Genomic DNA, 15,586 nt, shown 5'->3' with positions numbered 1-15,586 from the left:
CCGTATGTATATGCGTATTCGAGGCGGTTCTCTCAATCTAATCAGTCAGGTTGAGTCGTTAGCCTTGTCAACGAGTTATCTGAATATCGGGTCAAGGTTAGCAGACGTTAATGGTCGAATGTTCGGCTGGCTGATACTTGATGGCTGATAAAGACGACACTTCACTCGAACGAGCGTCGCGTCGCGTCGGCCCTTCTGTCGGTTTGCAATTGAAGTTAGCGGTCACTCAAGAGCTGTTTACGAATCGCCATTTGTCCGAAAATCCACTTGTCTGCCGGAGTCGTAAATAATAGAATTAAAATGCATTTTAAAAGTATTTTATAAATTATGCAAATTGGAACAAACCTCCATCTCTCCGTGTGACGTAATTCCTTATTTTAATGAATAATTAAAATAAACGGATATGATATCGAAGGATATTTAATTTCAGTGGCACCGTGTAAATGGGACGTAATTAGCAACACAGATATTTGGATAGTAATGTCGACCACAGTATGAACGCGATCGGTTAACCCGCATTCGGAATCTCTCCCTGTGATAAGCATTGTTAATGTATCGAAGGATATTTAATTTCAGTGGCACCGTGTAAATGGGACGTAATTAGCAACACAGATATTTGGATAGTAATGTCGAAACCACCACAGTATGAACGCGATCGGTTAACCCGCATTTGGAATCTCTCCCTGTGATAAGCATTGTTAATGCAGACACATTGTAACGATCTATGCCATCAGCAAAAAAAAATAAAATTAATAAAGATAAAATAAAGATTTAAAGATAAAGAGATAAAGTTTAGAACATAGCGAGAATTAAATTTTATTTATTTTTTATTTTAATAAAATTAAAATAAAAGAATTTATATCGTTTGCAATATTTCTCAATAATTTTGACGTAATAACTGACGTAACTCTTGTAAAAACAGCTGAGATTTAATCTCGGTTGTGTAATCTATTTGTAATAAAAATGTTATCGCGAAGTCTGTACTATAAGATTGATTTTTGCCAACGCCAATATAATTAATATACATCGTTAGCTTTTGTTTCTATTATACCAAAAATTCATTTATAGTTTAGCAAAAAAATTTTGTATTTTTTATTAAAATTAAAAAAAAAACATTTAAAAATTGCACGGCACAAAATTTTTAGATTCCAAGAACCATCTAACATAAGAATTATTACAGTGTCTTTTTATTACATCGTATTAAATCTTTTCATTTAGATTACTATCGATAACGAATCTCGCGATTAATTTCTCACGCGTCCTCGGATAAAATTGTATCGAAGCTTTGCACTATTTTTGTCGCGGTGCATTACTCAATTTGATATCTCCGACTTCCGTTCGAGCCGGGTTCCTCTTGAGGCCGTCATTGAGGAAAGAGAGTCCCTGGACATTTTCCCCGCAGAGATCAGCGAGCCAAGGCCCCCGTGGCGGACACCGTGGACACTGGCTCGATCGTCGAAAAAAGGGGCCTAATCAAAGTGAGCGGCCTATAAGAGCGAGCCACGGACAGATGTCTCATTCAGTAGAGTCGGCGAATAAGCCAAGGCGAGCTTGGAACGGTCACACGTGGCATTTATTCGCGGATGTTGACCGGCTGATCCATTACAAAATTCTCGTATTCGAACGCGTTTTATTTGCGATAAACTGTTGGCGAGGAAGCCGTCCGCCTGATAACGGACCGGACTATTTGGAGCATATCGTACACAGCTATATCGCGTGTACAATGCCGTTTGAGAGCGACCCAGCATCAGGAAGAGATATATCCAAGTTGCGGAAATAGACGATTCTCGTGATAGCACCGTTACTTATCGTTAGTGCGGGAAAAGGAAATCGAGGCGAAGCGAGCTATTACCCGTCGTCGAGGATCCGCGAGCCGACTTATAAAGATACGTAAAACGTAAAGCCGACAATCAGTATGTAGATTTCATCATCGTGTGAGTGCTCGCGTTCGTTAAATCCGTAGAAAACGAGGAGCTTTGGAAGCCAATTGATCCTACGTCTGTTAAGGTGGATTATAGTGATAATACCCACAGATTCCAACTCGGCCAGATTTGAAAAGATTCGTATGTGCGTGAAAAAATTGTAAAAGAGTCAAAACTCTTAACTTTGTCGAGAGATTTATTGCGTAACTGTCTCTTTACAGAATATTTTTAAATAATGATACTACACATATGTTGCTTTTAATATGCCACTTTACCAGTATGTAAATTAGATTATTGCCGAGGTATTCGCATATATTGAACTTTGTTCGCGTCATCAACATTCAAAGTCTATTTACTCGAACTATACATTAAGAAGCGTATAGGTATGATGACAGTTACCGAAGGTGACATCGCCTCCGACTTGATCAATTATTCAAAAGACTGTTATCGCTGGAAACGCACGAAGGCTCTTGACTCGTGACTGAAAGTGCGAAGGTTCTCTTTCCGCCTTAACAAATAATTATAATCGATCGACACAGACTTTATAGACATAAGCAATCGTAATCGCTTCGTTTAATTCGGCTTAGTCATCGTGACAAGAATCAATTGCCGCTTATCTCTCGTTCGCATCATTCGTGCTTGCGTAAACTTCGTTACGATACACAAGACGGAATGACGACGAGAATCACGTCTCGTGTTTCGGACAGATGCCTCCCGAAGTAGCGAAAGACTGACAGACGAGACGAGTAGAAGTTTCTGCGAAAAAGTGCTGGCGTGAAATACGATTCGTACACTAGGGTTCAACATCCTCCAGGGAGATGAATGAGTCGATCCGCGGTTAAAGTCGCAACGCCACGTGACTACCATTCTCGATCAAGAGAGCGAAACGTCAGAGGGGAAGTTGGACCAGATCGAAGTAGGTGTGGGGTGAGTGCCTTTTTCTATTTTCTAATAATTGCTCAGACATTCCTCGCGTGATATCACGTTCAATTTTATAAGTTTATAGAACGTGCGTAAAATAAATACTAAAGTAAAATTTATTATTTTCCTGATTTCTTTAACTATCTTTTTTTAATATAAAAAAATTTATATATAAAAAATAATCTTTTTCAGTGAAAAATTACACACGATTAAAAACATGTCAGCATAAAAAGAGACAAGAAAAATATAATTAATTAAGATTTTTATGAGACATTTTTATGAGCAATTTTCAATTCTCTTTAGTATACGAAATATACAATTATATACAAAAAATATAAATAAAATTTTATTTCGATAAAACTATAAATAACGAAATTGAGCCAAGTGTTATTAATTTCATCAAAGCTTTAAAATTATAATTGCACACAACTGTCAGTTAAAAGAGTGATATTTTAACGATACGATAACCACGAGGAAAAAAAAATAATTCTGAGAAAAAAATAATCTCGAGAATATATAGTAAATTTCTGATATATGCGAGTATATTAGATCGTTAGAGACTTGTGAATTTAAGAAGTACTTTTAATAACGATCTATAATCTGGCTAAAAAACTCTGAAAACTGATAAAAAGATCATGAAGTTCCTTTTCTCGGGATAAAGTTGAAAAAAGAAAATTGGAGATGTAAACAAGCAAATAATACATTAATAATTAAACTACTTAAATAATTAAAAGCTTAATAAAAATTTTACACATGAGAAAATATATCTGATACAAATCAATAGCAGGATAGAGACATGTAGATAAATAATGTCAGTTGTTTGAATTAAGATCTAATAAATTAAATAATTTCTGTAGTTTAGCGCGCATTTCCTTCATAAACTCTTCAATTTTTAGATATTCTATCATCTTATTTCGATTTAATATGTTATTTTATATCTATATCTCTTGATAGGCACTGGCCTTTAAAAAAACCTGTATTTGCGATAATATTTCTAATTGCCAATCTGGTAAAAAACGATGTCTTTATCGATGCACACACATTCGCAAATGTATTTTTCACTTTTATTTTTTCGGCTGCCGCTAATTAAGATCTATGTACACTGTGTTATACGAACTCGATCAGTCTATATATAGAGAATATATATATCGTAAGAGAAAACACGAAAAATAAGATTTGCTCGATGTTTACAAGATGCCAAAATCATGCGCCACTCGTAAAAGCAATGCTATCTCTGTGGTTAAATTATTATTTTTTAATTCTTATTTTTAAAAGTTAATTAATCGTTAATTATAATAATCGAATAAGATTATTAAAAAGATCATTAAAGATTATATAATAAGATTATTATATAAGAGAATTATAATAATTATATTTTAATATTTGTCGCGATCGCGTTTAAAAAGGGAATTTGACGGAGTGTCTCGCGCTTTACTATTCTACTCTGTTCGAGTGTCGCCGTGCGAATGATAAGGCCGTAAGCCATAGATCGTAATACGTATATACAAGCGGAATATTAAATTACAAATATTTTAAATTATAGATCATTTATTTAATAAATGATTAATATATCACCGAACTTATCGTTATATTAATTACTCGGACCTGCGACTATTTTATTGCGCGTTCTCAATACGAATCATATTTAAATCGTCGAAAAGTCAAACGAAAAAGCATCGGACAAAATATAATTGAATTTTAAATATTTTTAAAGAAATAATTATTGCTTATAAAAGGAGAGAAAGATCGCGACCAATAATTTACATTTACTCGCGCTTTCCATATTTCATTACTCACGTCAGTCTAAATTTCAATGTCAAATTCGGAAAATAACAATGGACGCAAATAAATAACAATGTTTTATATAGATGCGTTTATACTGTTTTTAAATATTGTTAATTATATTTCACATTAATATATATTTGTAATAACTGTAACGACGATGCTAAAAAATATATATATATTTTTATTAATTTTCCATTTTAATCAAATTAGTGCAATCTACAATATGCCCTTTTTTAATGGAACGTTGCAATTATGTTGTTGTATGTTTTTTTTCATATGTTTATTTTACATTTTTTTATCTCTTTATCTCTAAATTGAAGAACTATCTTATATATGCGCTAACACAGATGTAATCATTGAATTATATTTACTTTTTTATGTCGCGTGACTATGGAAATGATTACAGCATAACTTGGAATAGAATTGCGTGCATATCTCACGTGGTATACGTTATCCCACTCTTTTTAGAAAATACTTATGCAGTTCAAGAGTGAAGGAGATTAAAGGAATGAGAGTTTCTTCGATTGTGTGTGCATAATAAGATATGGACGCTGGCAGCAGTGCTGCTATACAAAACATGATCAGAACTTGTTAATGATAAATGTAGTGATAGAGACATCCCATTTCCTATTAACCCGAGATACTACGGATTATCGAAGACATTTGAGGATTTCGTAGCAACTGCAACGATTCAATTAGATGAAAATGGCTCTCGAGTCAAGGTACGTATCGGCTAATCTGGAGCGATGCGCAAATTATACTTATACAAACAAAAAATAAATAAAAAAATGTGTATTCTTCTTGTCAAGATTGTCGCGCTTAAGCGAGGAAGTGCATCCAATGCTAAACTACAATTCGTCGAGTGACATACAACGAGTGACATACAATACAGCGGACACCGAGAATAATAACAATAATAACAATGTCAAGAATGGAAAGAGCCCTTTGCATAAAGAAGCGACTGTGCAATATTCATCTAATGCGAAAGGAGTGCTCGCACAAGTAAGATAACAAATTAAAAATTTTATAATAAGAGAATTTTATAGTAGGTAAAGGAAGTCGCTTATATTCCCCTTTTTCTTTAATCGCGTAATCGCAAGCTTTTTCTCTTACACAATCCTTTTCTCTGATATCTTTGTGATATTATTGAAACATCCGCGCAGTGGATTGCAGGAAAATAGAGAATTCTTCGAGACACTTCAAAGCATATCCCGCGAGAGCTTATCGTGTGCGTGACAGATTTCTTGCTTCTTTTGCTCACAATCACTCAGCGTGTGAATTGCTAACTTTCATGCAAAAGGGAACTTGTAACGCGGTAGTCGCGTGTTCAACGATGCGAGAGCGACGGAGATATTCTGGATTAGTGCCAGAACATTTTTCTGTTTAAAAATAGATAGAAAGCTGCCAAACACGGCACCTACCATTCTTCATCGTGCTTTCTTCTTGTTGTTTCGTTGCAGAAATGTGTAATGCAGCATACGGTAACGTAAATATCTAAAGTAAAAGATAAATATTATTTCTAAAAGGTCGTATCAATATTCCTTTAGTAAAGGTATCACGTTCTTAATAAGCTAGTTCAATAAACGCACAGAGATATATCGTAAAGTATATTTATACGTATCTGCAACATGTAATTTGCATTACGACATTATAATGAATAGCCTCAGCATAAAATTATGCTTGTACGCTTATATAATGCACTTATCTCTCCCTCGGTTATTTATCGTTTCTCGCAAGATACATCCATGCATCTTGAGATCTCTGTTGTAAGCGTACCCTTTATGCCTCGGATGTCGCGTGGCGCATAAATATCCTTCAACAGCTTACGTTAGTATCTATGCGGAACTGCGCAGGAACGGGAAAAATGCCGTACGATATAACAGCTGTTCAAGTTTTATAGTAAAAATACAGCCAAGCGGTAGTAAATCTTGGCTAGTTGTCAACCACATGCTTCTTATCCGCTTTTCAATTCGGTCAAACTTGTACACAATTGCTCCTACGTATCTGTCTGTGAGAACTGCTGCAAAATTCTTCTTGCGATTTCTTTGCGATTAAAGTACATATACCCGTATTTTGCGATCGTCAATTTTTCGATGCTATCGTAAAATATTCAAACCTACATATATTAATCAATGCAATTTAAGGCTGTATTCAGCGATAATTGAAATATCGATCACGAATTGTATATCACGTTTGCATTTTTTTGTAATTTTATATAATAACAATAAGTTAAATGAAATATTTTGGAATAAATTTGCTGCAATTTTATTACAGCGAACACAATTAACGAAATAATCAACGATTTCATTATTTGCAGTGTTTAGTAACGGGCGCAGTATTATTGTTGGCAACGGGTGGCGGCATGCCGATTGGTTACAGCGCTGTATTGTTGCCGCAATTGTCAGAGAATAGCAGTACCTTAAATGTGGACCGCGACATTGGTTCCTGGATAGGTAAGAACGTCTGTTTGACAGTTTTACATAATAAAAAAATATAAATTATACAAGATAATTTTTATAAGATATTTTTTGATACAAATTATTCTTACGAACTTTTTTTTCATTTCTCAAAATGAATAAAACGATTCGGATCGCAAGACAAATTTGTAACAGATAAAGAGATGAATTGTAGTGTATACGCGCGAAATTGAGAGAAAAATCTCCTCTCGGACCTTGCGAGTTCAAGAACCAGCATGCAGGTTCAAGGTTGCAATAGCGGCGACCCTCGCGCAAATGAAGCGACCGCCGCCGATCGTTGCAAACATCGCATGCTGTAACTGACCTACATACTGTCTCATTGGATAATTTTTATCAATGAGTGTCAAGTTCGTGCGCGAAGGACACCGTTTGGAAGCCTAGAATCTTGATAACGCGCGATGCCGCAATTAAATCAACGTGTCCCGTAAAAATCGCAAGTCTCTTCGTAAGTGCCAATTAAATTGGTCTTTTAACGAAAATCCGAGGCGAAACAATCGTAGTCCGTAATGCGACTTTTAAAATAGCTTCTCTTATGCATTTTCGTTTATATATCTTGCATACGTAGCGCGCGTAAAGTACGTTTATCATTTCTTAAACGGACAGCGCACATAGCAAAACTACGATGTCAGCATGCAATAATTATCATTTTTTTTTCTTTTCTTTAGTACCATACCACATACGACGTTTAAGTACGTCGTAAAATTCGCGACACTCAGCACATTAGATATTTTATAGTTCGCAGATGACAAACGTAGATTTGCTAAAGGTCGTTCATTTATACGATCCTCGTAGAAATTCCGATATGTGCTTTATTACGTCGATTGCACGTCGTAAAAGAGATAATATGTAAAACATCTTTCAAAAAGAATTTTACGTAAATTTTGGCCACGAATTAAGCCACAAATCCGGCAAAAATAGCACAGAGACAAAGGTAACGCTTTGATGATATTAACATATTTAATGTTGCATTGGATTTTCAATTATTCAAGGACATCAGAGACCGAGATGTGTGACTCGAAATTCCTTTCTTCTTCACATTTCTGTCCATAAGATCGCGTAAGGCGCTCGAGGGAGCTTAAAGAAGTTAGTCTTAGAATATGTGGGTCACGCACGTATTAAAAGTTCGGAATGTACTGTAAGGTCGAAACATGGTCGATGGACCGTTCGTAGGTGGTCCCGGTTGACGCATGGTTGATTTCGCTATTACGGTCCGGAATTTATCTTGCCATGTATCACGAGTGACTAATGCCGCTGACAGTTGCTTGCGTCCGTTGTGATCGATGATCCGTTCCCCTAAGTATCATTATTCGCGATCGTTGGTTGGTACATTTCACACAATCAGTACACTAGTCTCTTCAGCACATTAAAATATTTCGCCGTAGTCCCGTTCGTACTCAGTCCCAATGTGCCATAAAGAATATTTCTTGTCGCTTATCAATCAATTAATTGAAAACTTTACAATAAAAATGATTTAAATTTTAAATCTATAATTTGTAAAAAAGTATTTTTTTATATTTAAAGTGAAAAGTTATACATTAAATATAATAAATTTTAAATAAATCTTAAAAATATATATTTTACCGTGAATTCTAAAATAATAGTACAAATTATAGATTCTAAATTAACTTTCGTTTTTTTCTTCTAAATTTTCTATATATCTAGCTATTTTTTCTCAACGCTAATCATGAATATCGAACAACTATTTTATTGCTTTTATCTGATTTCGCGCGTTGAACTTGGATATCCGTAAAACAATCCTTCTAATGGAACTACGTGTGTGTGATGTACCCTTTTAATTTCATTAAAGCAATATAAAAAGACAAGCTCGATGCACGTGGACTGTGATTGCATACCTCCCTATGGACACGAGAACGTCGATAAGCTGAGACGAGAAAAAGTGGAATCGCAATTTAATCAGACGGTACTGCGGGCATTCCGCAATAACGTTTAATGTATTGGATACCGATAATAAGGAATCAATAGCGAGAATCAACCATTAACATGTATAATCGCGTTATTTAAAAAGTTTCTATTTTCTCGCGCGAGGACGAATTAAAATAGTTATTACTTTAAAAGCTTTCCGCAATATACTCTTTTAATTATAAAATGTAAATTCTTACGACGCGCAGCGAGCTCTTCTCATTTCCAAAGAAGAATTCCAACGCGAAGCTTATATATTCATGCTGATAATCGTTTTCATTCATATATAGCGATACGCTTGTAATCTTATCTGCTGAAAGTCGACGAGTAATAGAGCGACAGTATCTTGACAACTTTTTCCAAGTCAATAAAAATTTTTACGGGAGATTATCTTCTGTGCAAACACGCATACCATGCATTAAATATGCGATAACACGCGATTATGATCGTGTCATTGAAAGTTAAACTTTTAACATTTATAACAAAGCATCCTACGCTCAGTCCAATAATAACGTAGGTACACATGTGATCGTAAATAGATAGTTAATTGCTTTGTTATTTTCTACGATGTATAACAATGTCTTAATGAGGCTTATAAAAAATTTTTTACGGTCGAACCATTAACATATGCAACTATACACGCCGCTCGATGCGCTCATTAAATGCATAAATTTGCATCTATAAGAGATGCTTTCAGGTTTCAATTCCGTTCATCTTTCATGTGACTTATGAATCTGCAAAAGTTATTTTCTCAATTAAATATGGAAGTCCGAATTTTCCTGCGGAAGGAAAGATGTTAAAGATATTCGTTTTCTTGTAAAACATGGATCAATGCGATTATTAAAGCGATGAATTTTATTTGTTGTGCAGCCTCGGTTCACAGTCTGGCCACTCCTGTCGGCTCGTTGCTATCGGGACCGTTGTTGGACGCGATCGGCCGACGAGGTAGTTTGCAATTGTCGGCAATTCCTCTGTGCATAGGCTGGCTGATCATCGGTTTCTCGAAAAGCGTGATAACTATTTTAATAGGAAGAGTCGTTTGCGGTATATCTGTAGGACTGATGGCGGTGCCCGCACAGGTACAGTATTCTACGATTATCTTGATGATGATATATAATATGAACAGAATTTTATCGAAATATAAATTTCACGCTAATCACAGCTGAACATTATAACAAAAAATTATATTTAAATTCGTTGACTCAGTTTTCGCATTATAATATCGTTCGATGTAATATCGGATGATTCTGATGATGTCTGAGCATAAAGGGATTTTTACTACTTAATCCGTTGCTGTAAATGTTGCTACTGATTTTATCAATGATTTTTCTATTTACTTTACTATATAGCTTGTTAAAAAAAAAAAATTGATAGTATTATTTGAAAATTGATTGTTTTTTTAAATCACAATTTACTCTGTAAATTCGCCAGGTTCTAGTAGGAGAAATGGCGTACCCTAGCTTACGTGGCTTTCTACTAATCGGTTCGTTCGCCTCGTACTGTCTCGGTATCCTGCTGGTTTACGCTTTGGGAGCATCTTTTAATTGGGACATTGTGAAAAAAAAAATTAAATATTCTTAAGGTGAATGCTGCAGTTGGCGTAACAGTAGTATTCGCTATCTTTGGCGTCTCCGCTCTTTTGGAAGCTATCTTTATTTATCTCGCCCTACCAGAAACGAAGGACTGTACGCTTCAGGAAATCGAAGATTACTTCAAAGTAAGAAATTTACGAAATTAGATAGCCTTATTAATTATGGAGACAATATACTCTTAACGTAATTGTATTTTCACAGCAAAGTAATCTCCTGTGGATAACTAGAACACGAACGAGAAGGGATACATTCGTCTCTGCGAACGGTGCTTCTGCCTGAGCATTTAATACCTCTACTTGATGTGTAAATAAGAACGAAATAAATTTAATTTATACACGACTGCGATATTATTAAACAATAATTGTATACTTTTATATTGTTAGTATTTTAAGGTGTCCTCTCTGTGAATATATTGTACGGATCTAAAATTGTGAGATTGATTATGTAAGTAGAAACTACGAGTAATAACTATATCATATTTACGTATATTGTTTACCTATAGAGAAAAAAAATTGTACTCAAATTTTACGATTAAGATTTGTGAATAAAACAGAATTTTTGATAAAAATCAATCGATTTCATTACAATCATCTAATAAATTAATTGTGGGCAACTTAGAATAATTTAGGGCAACAGAGAAACCGGCTAAGGAAATACTTCAATGTTCAAATTCTTGAATCTGTATGTGAATTTTATTTTTACAGATACGGTTTTAATGGTAAGGGGGTCTATCGGTACAATCTATCTTCTCTTTCAATTGAGTTAAGATTCCCTTTCAATTGATTAGAATAACTGTATTTAGCATGCTCTCTATTGTTGTATACGATGTGTATCGATTTTATCAGGGTTACAAAAATAATACAAGTCCTCAGACTACATCGCATCTAATGCGATCACGAAAGTAAATGATTCATTTACATAACATTAGAGATAGCTAAAGCTTTATGATAACGGACTGTGACAGATATGTTACAATTTTATTTAAGCATGAGGGTTGCGGAATTTTTCGCCAGCGTATTTCGCGGCGGCACCAAGCTCCTCCTCGATACGCAAAATCTGGTTATACTTGGCCAGACGTTCCGAGCGGCAGGGCGCGCCAGTTTTAATTTGGCCGGTTGAAAGACCAACGACCAAGTCGGCGATAAACGTATCTTCAGTCTCTCCGGAACGATGAGAGACCATCGTACCCCACCCATTACTCTTAGCGAGCTTGTGCGCATTAATGGATTCGGTTACACTACCGATTTGATTGACTTTTAACAACAAGCAGTTGCAAGCCTTCTTCTCGATAGCCGTCTTGATTCTATGAATATATAAGTAAATACGAGTATAAATGTATGATAAATATAAGCTTACCTTGAAATGCGAATGCGAATAAGGCATTTATCTCGAGTATTACCTCTCAGGATTTGTGACAGTAAGATCGTCACCGACGATTTGAATAGGAGTAGCCGCAGTCAAGGCCGTCCAGGAATCCCAACCATCCTGATCGAAAGGATCTTCAATTGATACAATAGGGAAATCTTTGATAAATTCCAAATACAAGTTTTTCAATGCTTCCGGTTCCAAGTATGTGCTCGGATCAGACTTCTCGTTTTTGAAATCTAAATCGTACTTTCCATTCTTGTGAAATTCGGAAGCGGCAACATCCATGCCGATTTTGATCTTTCCATCGTAACCGGCAGTCTGCAAATATTCGTAACAATATTATTGTTAAAACTAACAATAAATTCTGTTGCAAACAATTATTATAAAATAATAATTTATTCGAACTCCATGAATCTTTACCTTAATAGCATCTATAATCAAATTGAGAGCTTCCTTATTTTCCAAAATATTTGGTGCGAATCCACCTTCGTCACCGACAGCAGTTGCATCGAGGCCGAACTTCTTTTTGATACCTGCCTTCAAGTGATGGTACACCTCACTACCCATTTTCATGGCTTCTGTAAAGTTAGCCGCACCGGTAGGCAATATCATGAACTCCTGCATAGCGAGCTTGTTACCAGCATGAGAACCACCATTAATTACATTAAACGCTGGCACTGGCAAAATGATATTATTGTTGCCAGCCAACTCGGCGATATATCTGTAATACAAATATACATATGTTAAAATATATTTACCAATAGTGAATATAATTAGATATTTTTAAAATTTATCGTCAGTTATACTTACTTGTACAAGGGCAGACCCTTTTTAGCAGCACCAGCCTTGCAAACTGCTAACGAGACACCTAAAATCGCATTTGCTCCAAGTTTGGCTTTATTTGGTGTACCATCTAGCTTCAGCAGAAAGTTATCAATATCTGTTTGTTGTGTAACTTCCAAATTAGCCTTAAAAACAAGAGTTTAAGTCTTTCTTTATCTACTCTTGATAATTATCAACTGTTATGTAACAAATATTTTATACTTATATACTTATTTAGACAATGTACCTTTAACAATTCAGGAGCAATGATAGAGTTAACATTCTCTATGGCTTTGAAAACAGATTTTCCATGATATTTAGATTTATCATTATCCCTCAGTTCCAGGGCCTCATGAACCCCAGTAGATGCGCCGGATGGCACTGCTGCACGAAAGGAACCAACTTCAGTGACGAGATCGACCTATAAAAGCATATATAATATTATTAAAAAAATGTTCAAAATAAATTGCAGATATATTTTTCTAAAATTCAATATATTACCTCTACTGTAGGATTTCCACGAGAGTCGTAGATCTGACGAGCTTTGATGCTTTGTATAGGCATTTTGATGCAATTACTTGCAGATGAGAAGCGTCTTGCTGAGATAAAAGCACTATAAACAATGCAACAATTTAAGTAAAATATATAACATATATATTAAGCACACATAATAAAATTGCATAATATTTATAACTATATTTTTTCTCCTTGTGTCAAGCTCTTTGTGTATTATAAGAAACAATCATAGTACTACAAATAAACAATTCTTTAATAAACACAATTATTACCGAATGATTTCATGACGCAACATGATTGTTCGCCAAATATAGAAGTTTGATCGAGGTAATTGAATTCGCAACAATCGTTATGACAGAAATGTAAAAATTTAGACAAAACATAGATTAATAATTGTAATTGATAATCCTCCAACAAAAAAAAAAAAGAACTCAAATTTTCAAGAACATTGCAACAGTGCGATAAAAGAATATCTAGAAGAAGCGATAATAAATAAACAAGTATATATATATATATATATATATATATATATATCTTTGCAAAATAATCTTGCAAATAATATCAATCTTCATAAGAATTAACGCTGTATCGACAGGATAACATTAAATATCGGTAATGACAGATCTCCTGAGTGAGCTGCACATTGACCTTGTCAAGGTCACCGTATGACCCACCCGATCTAAAAAAAGTTAACGTTCAAAGGAAAACGTATTTCAATTTGCATTAGGATCATTATTTTATGTCGACAGGTCATGCTATTAACGTAATCACAATTGTTAATGATCATATAATTGAATACGATGCAACCGGCATTAGCGTTTATCCGAGAGAGCTCGATTTTGCGAGGAGAAAAATCCACACTCACGCGATTCGGATTTTTAAGCGGAAAAACTCTCCCAATCTCCACGACGACTTTCCGCGGATATACCGGGTGTTGCTGAGAGATGCTCACCTAATGTGACAAGCGTGACAATCCTCACGGACCGTTTGACGAGGAATGGAGGTTTGACCTAGCGGATGACCTCCGTCGTGATGCAAGCGGAAAGCTATCGATTGCAAGATTCGCGCGCAAAGTTAGATTAAGAGAAAAAAAGTCTCTAATAATGTGAAATTCCGTGGATGTTGAAATGATCAATATTTAATGGTTTTCTCTCGTTATCGTTGTTGACAATCTTGGAGAACTTTCTTCGACAGTTATTTTATTATATGTAACGCATATTTGCGTAATAAGTGAGATGTCAGCTTTGATCTTTTATAATTGGACACATTTATCGCAAGCCAATGGTTGAGCAGCTTTTCGAATAGTAAATGAAAGTGATTGGTCGAATCTGAAAGTGTCCACCAATCGTGTTCGATTATCGTCGGAGCTGTCGGAATAATTATATTCATCTGTCAGTGAATCTCGATTGTGGCAACACTGAAATTTATTTTCTGTGTATTGCATGTTTGTATATATAAAAAAACAACACACATTTATTATTTAATTTATGGAATTATATATAATTCAATTATTCAAAAAAGCATATTATAATCCTTTTCATGCTTCGAGAGAAAAGATACTTTTGAAATAAAATTTATAATAAATAAAATCGTAAAATTACTAGAAAAGTGTATTACAATTTTCCTCATTCTTCAAAAGCAATAATTAAACTTGTATGCATTAAACAAATGAAATTTTACTCACATTACTATTATAATTCTCTTAAAATTGTTAAAATACGCGACTTTAATGATGGCAACTCATGAAATAAACGAAAAAATTAATCGCGCCAATCGGAAAGGAGACAACAATAAACTTCGATACATTCGACTCTTTACATGTTAGTGAAACCGTTGCCTAAGTAGCTAGGTCGAACATATTTGTAAACATTCACGAAACGTTTCGTATAATCGCTGAACCGTTGATAGTATATCCGATTTCGATAGAAAAATTTTGGGAAGAGACTAAATGTCGGACCTTAATAAGAAACAATATAAGAAGCCGCCGTTCACTTTTGGTAATGCGAAAAAAATTAAAAGCGATTTAGCTCGCAAGCAACGAGAGGAACGTAAAAAAAGAAGAACAAAAGATTTTGAAGAAAATCGGGAGAAGAAAAAATCGTCGCATTCTTCTACGAATTCGCAGAAAGGTAAGTCGATGCGAGATAATACGATTGTTACGCTGTTAATTATTTTTATCAATAAAATATCGCTAATTATTTGATTAAGTAAAAAACATTTTGATTTAAAAATCAATATTGCGTAACAATGGTATTATATATGT

The 15,586-nt window shown here is 34.7% G+C and overlaps 2 protein-coding genes and 1 pseudogene across 3 annotated transcripts in view; 2 read left to right on the top strand and 1 right to left on the bottom strand.

The window, feature by feature from the left end:
• The first annotated feature begins 1,517 nt into the window (after positions 1 to 1,517).
• Positions 1,518 to 11,180, top strand: LOC115239213 (annotated as a pseudogene).
• A 107-nt stretch (positions 11,181 to 11,287) lies between these two features.
• LOC115239212 (enolase) lies at positions 11,288 to 14,526 on the bottom strand. 2 transcript variants are annotated; one of them, XM_029813610.1, is made up of 7 exons: positions 14,276 to 14,526; positions 13,309 to 13,420; positions 13,055 to 13,228; positions 12,796 to 12,953; positions 12,406 to 12,706; positions 12,017 to 12,303; positions 11,288 to 11,920 (listed from the first exon to the last, which is right to left on the bottom strand). In XM_029813610.1, exons 2-7 carry the CDS (start codon positions 13,369 to 13,371, stop codon positions 11,599 to 11,601), a joined length of 1,305 nt encoding a protein of 434 aa, XP_029669470.1. In that variant the 5' UTR covers positions 13,372 to 13,420; positions 14,276 to 14,526; the 3' UTR covers positions 11,288 to 11,598. The 2 variants fall into 2 exon arrangements, with proteins under 2 accessions (XP_029669470.1, XP_029669471.1); XM_029813611.1 differs by having other exon boundaries at positions 14,189 to 14,516.
• A 613-nt stretch (positions 14,527 to 15,139) lies between these two features.
• The window catches only part of LOC115239198 (translation initiation factor IF-2-like), a 1,835-nt gene continuing 1,388 nt past the window's right edge, over positions 15,140 to 15,586 (top strand). Inside the window, exon 1 of the mRNA XM_029813578.1 lies at positions 15,140 to 15,452. Coding sequence (XP_029669438.1) covers positions 15,272 to 15,452 — 181 coding nt within the window. The 5' untranslated portion in view covers positions 15,140 to 15,271. The remainder of the gene's footprint in view (positions 15,453 to 15,586) is intronic.

Source organism: Formica exsecta, unplaced genomic scaffold (genome assembly GCF_003651465.1).
Source record: "Formica exsecta isolate Colony F162 unplaced genomic scaffold, ASM365146v1 scaffold365, whole genome shotgun sequence".
NCBI classification, from domain to species: Eukaryota; Metazoa; Arthropoda; class Insecta; order Hymenoptera; family Formicidae; genus Formica; species Formica exsecta.
The sequence above is the reverse complement of the archived record's forward strand: the minus strand, read 5'-3'. Positions and strand labels throughout refer to the sequence as shown.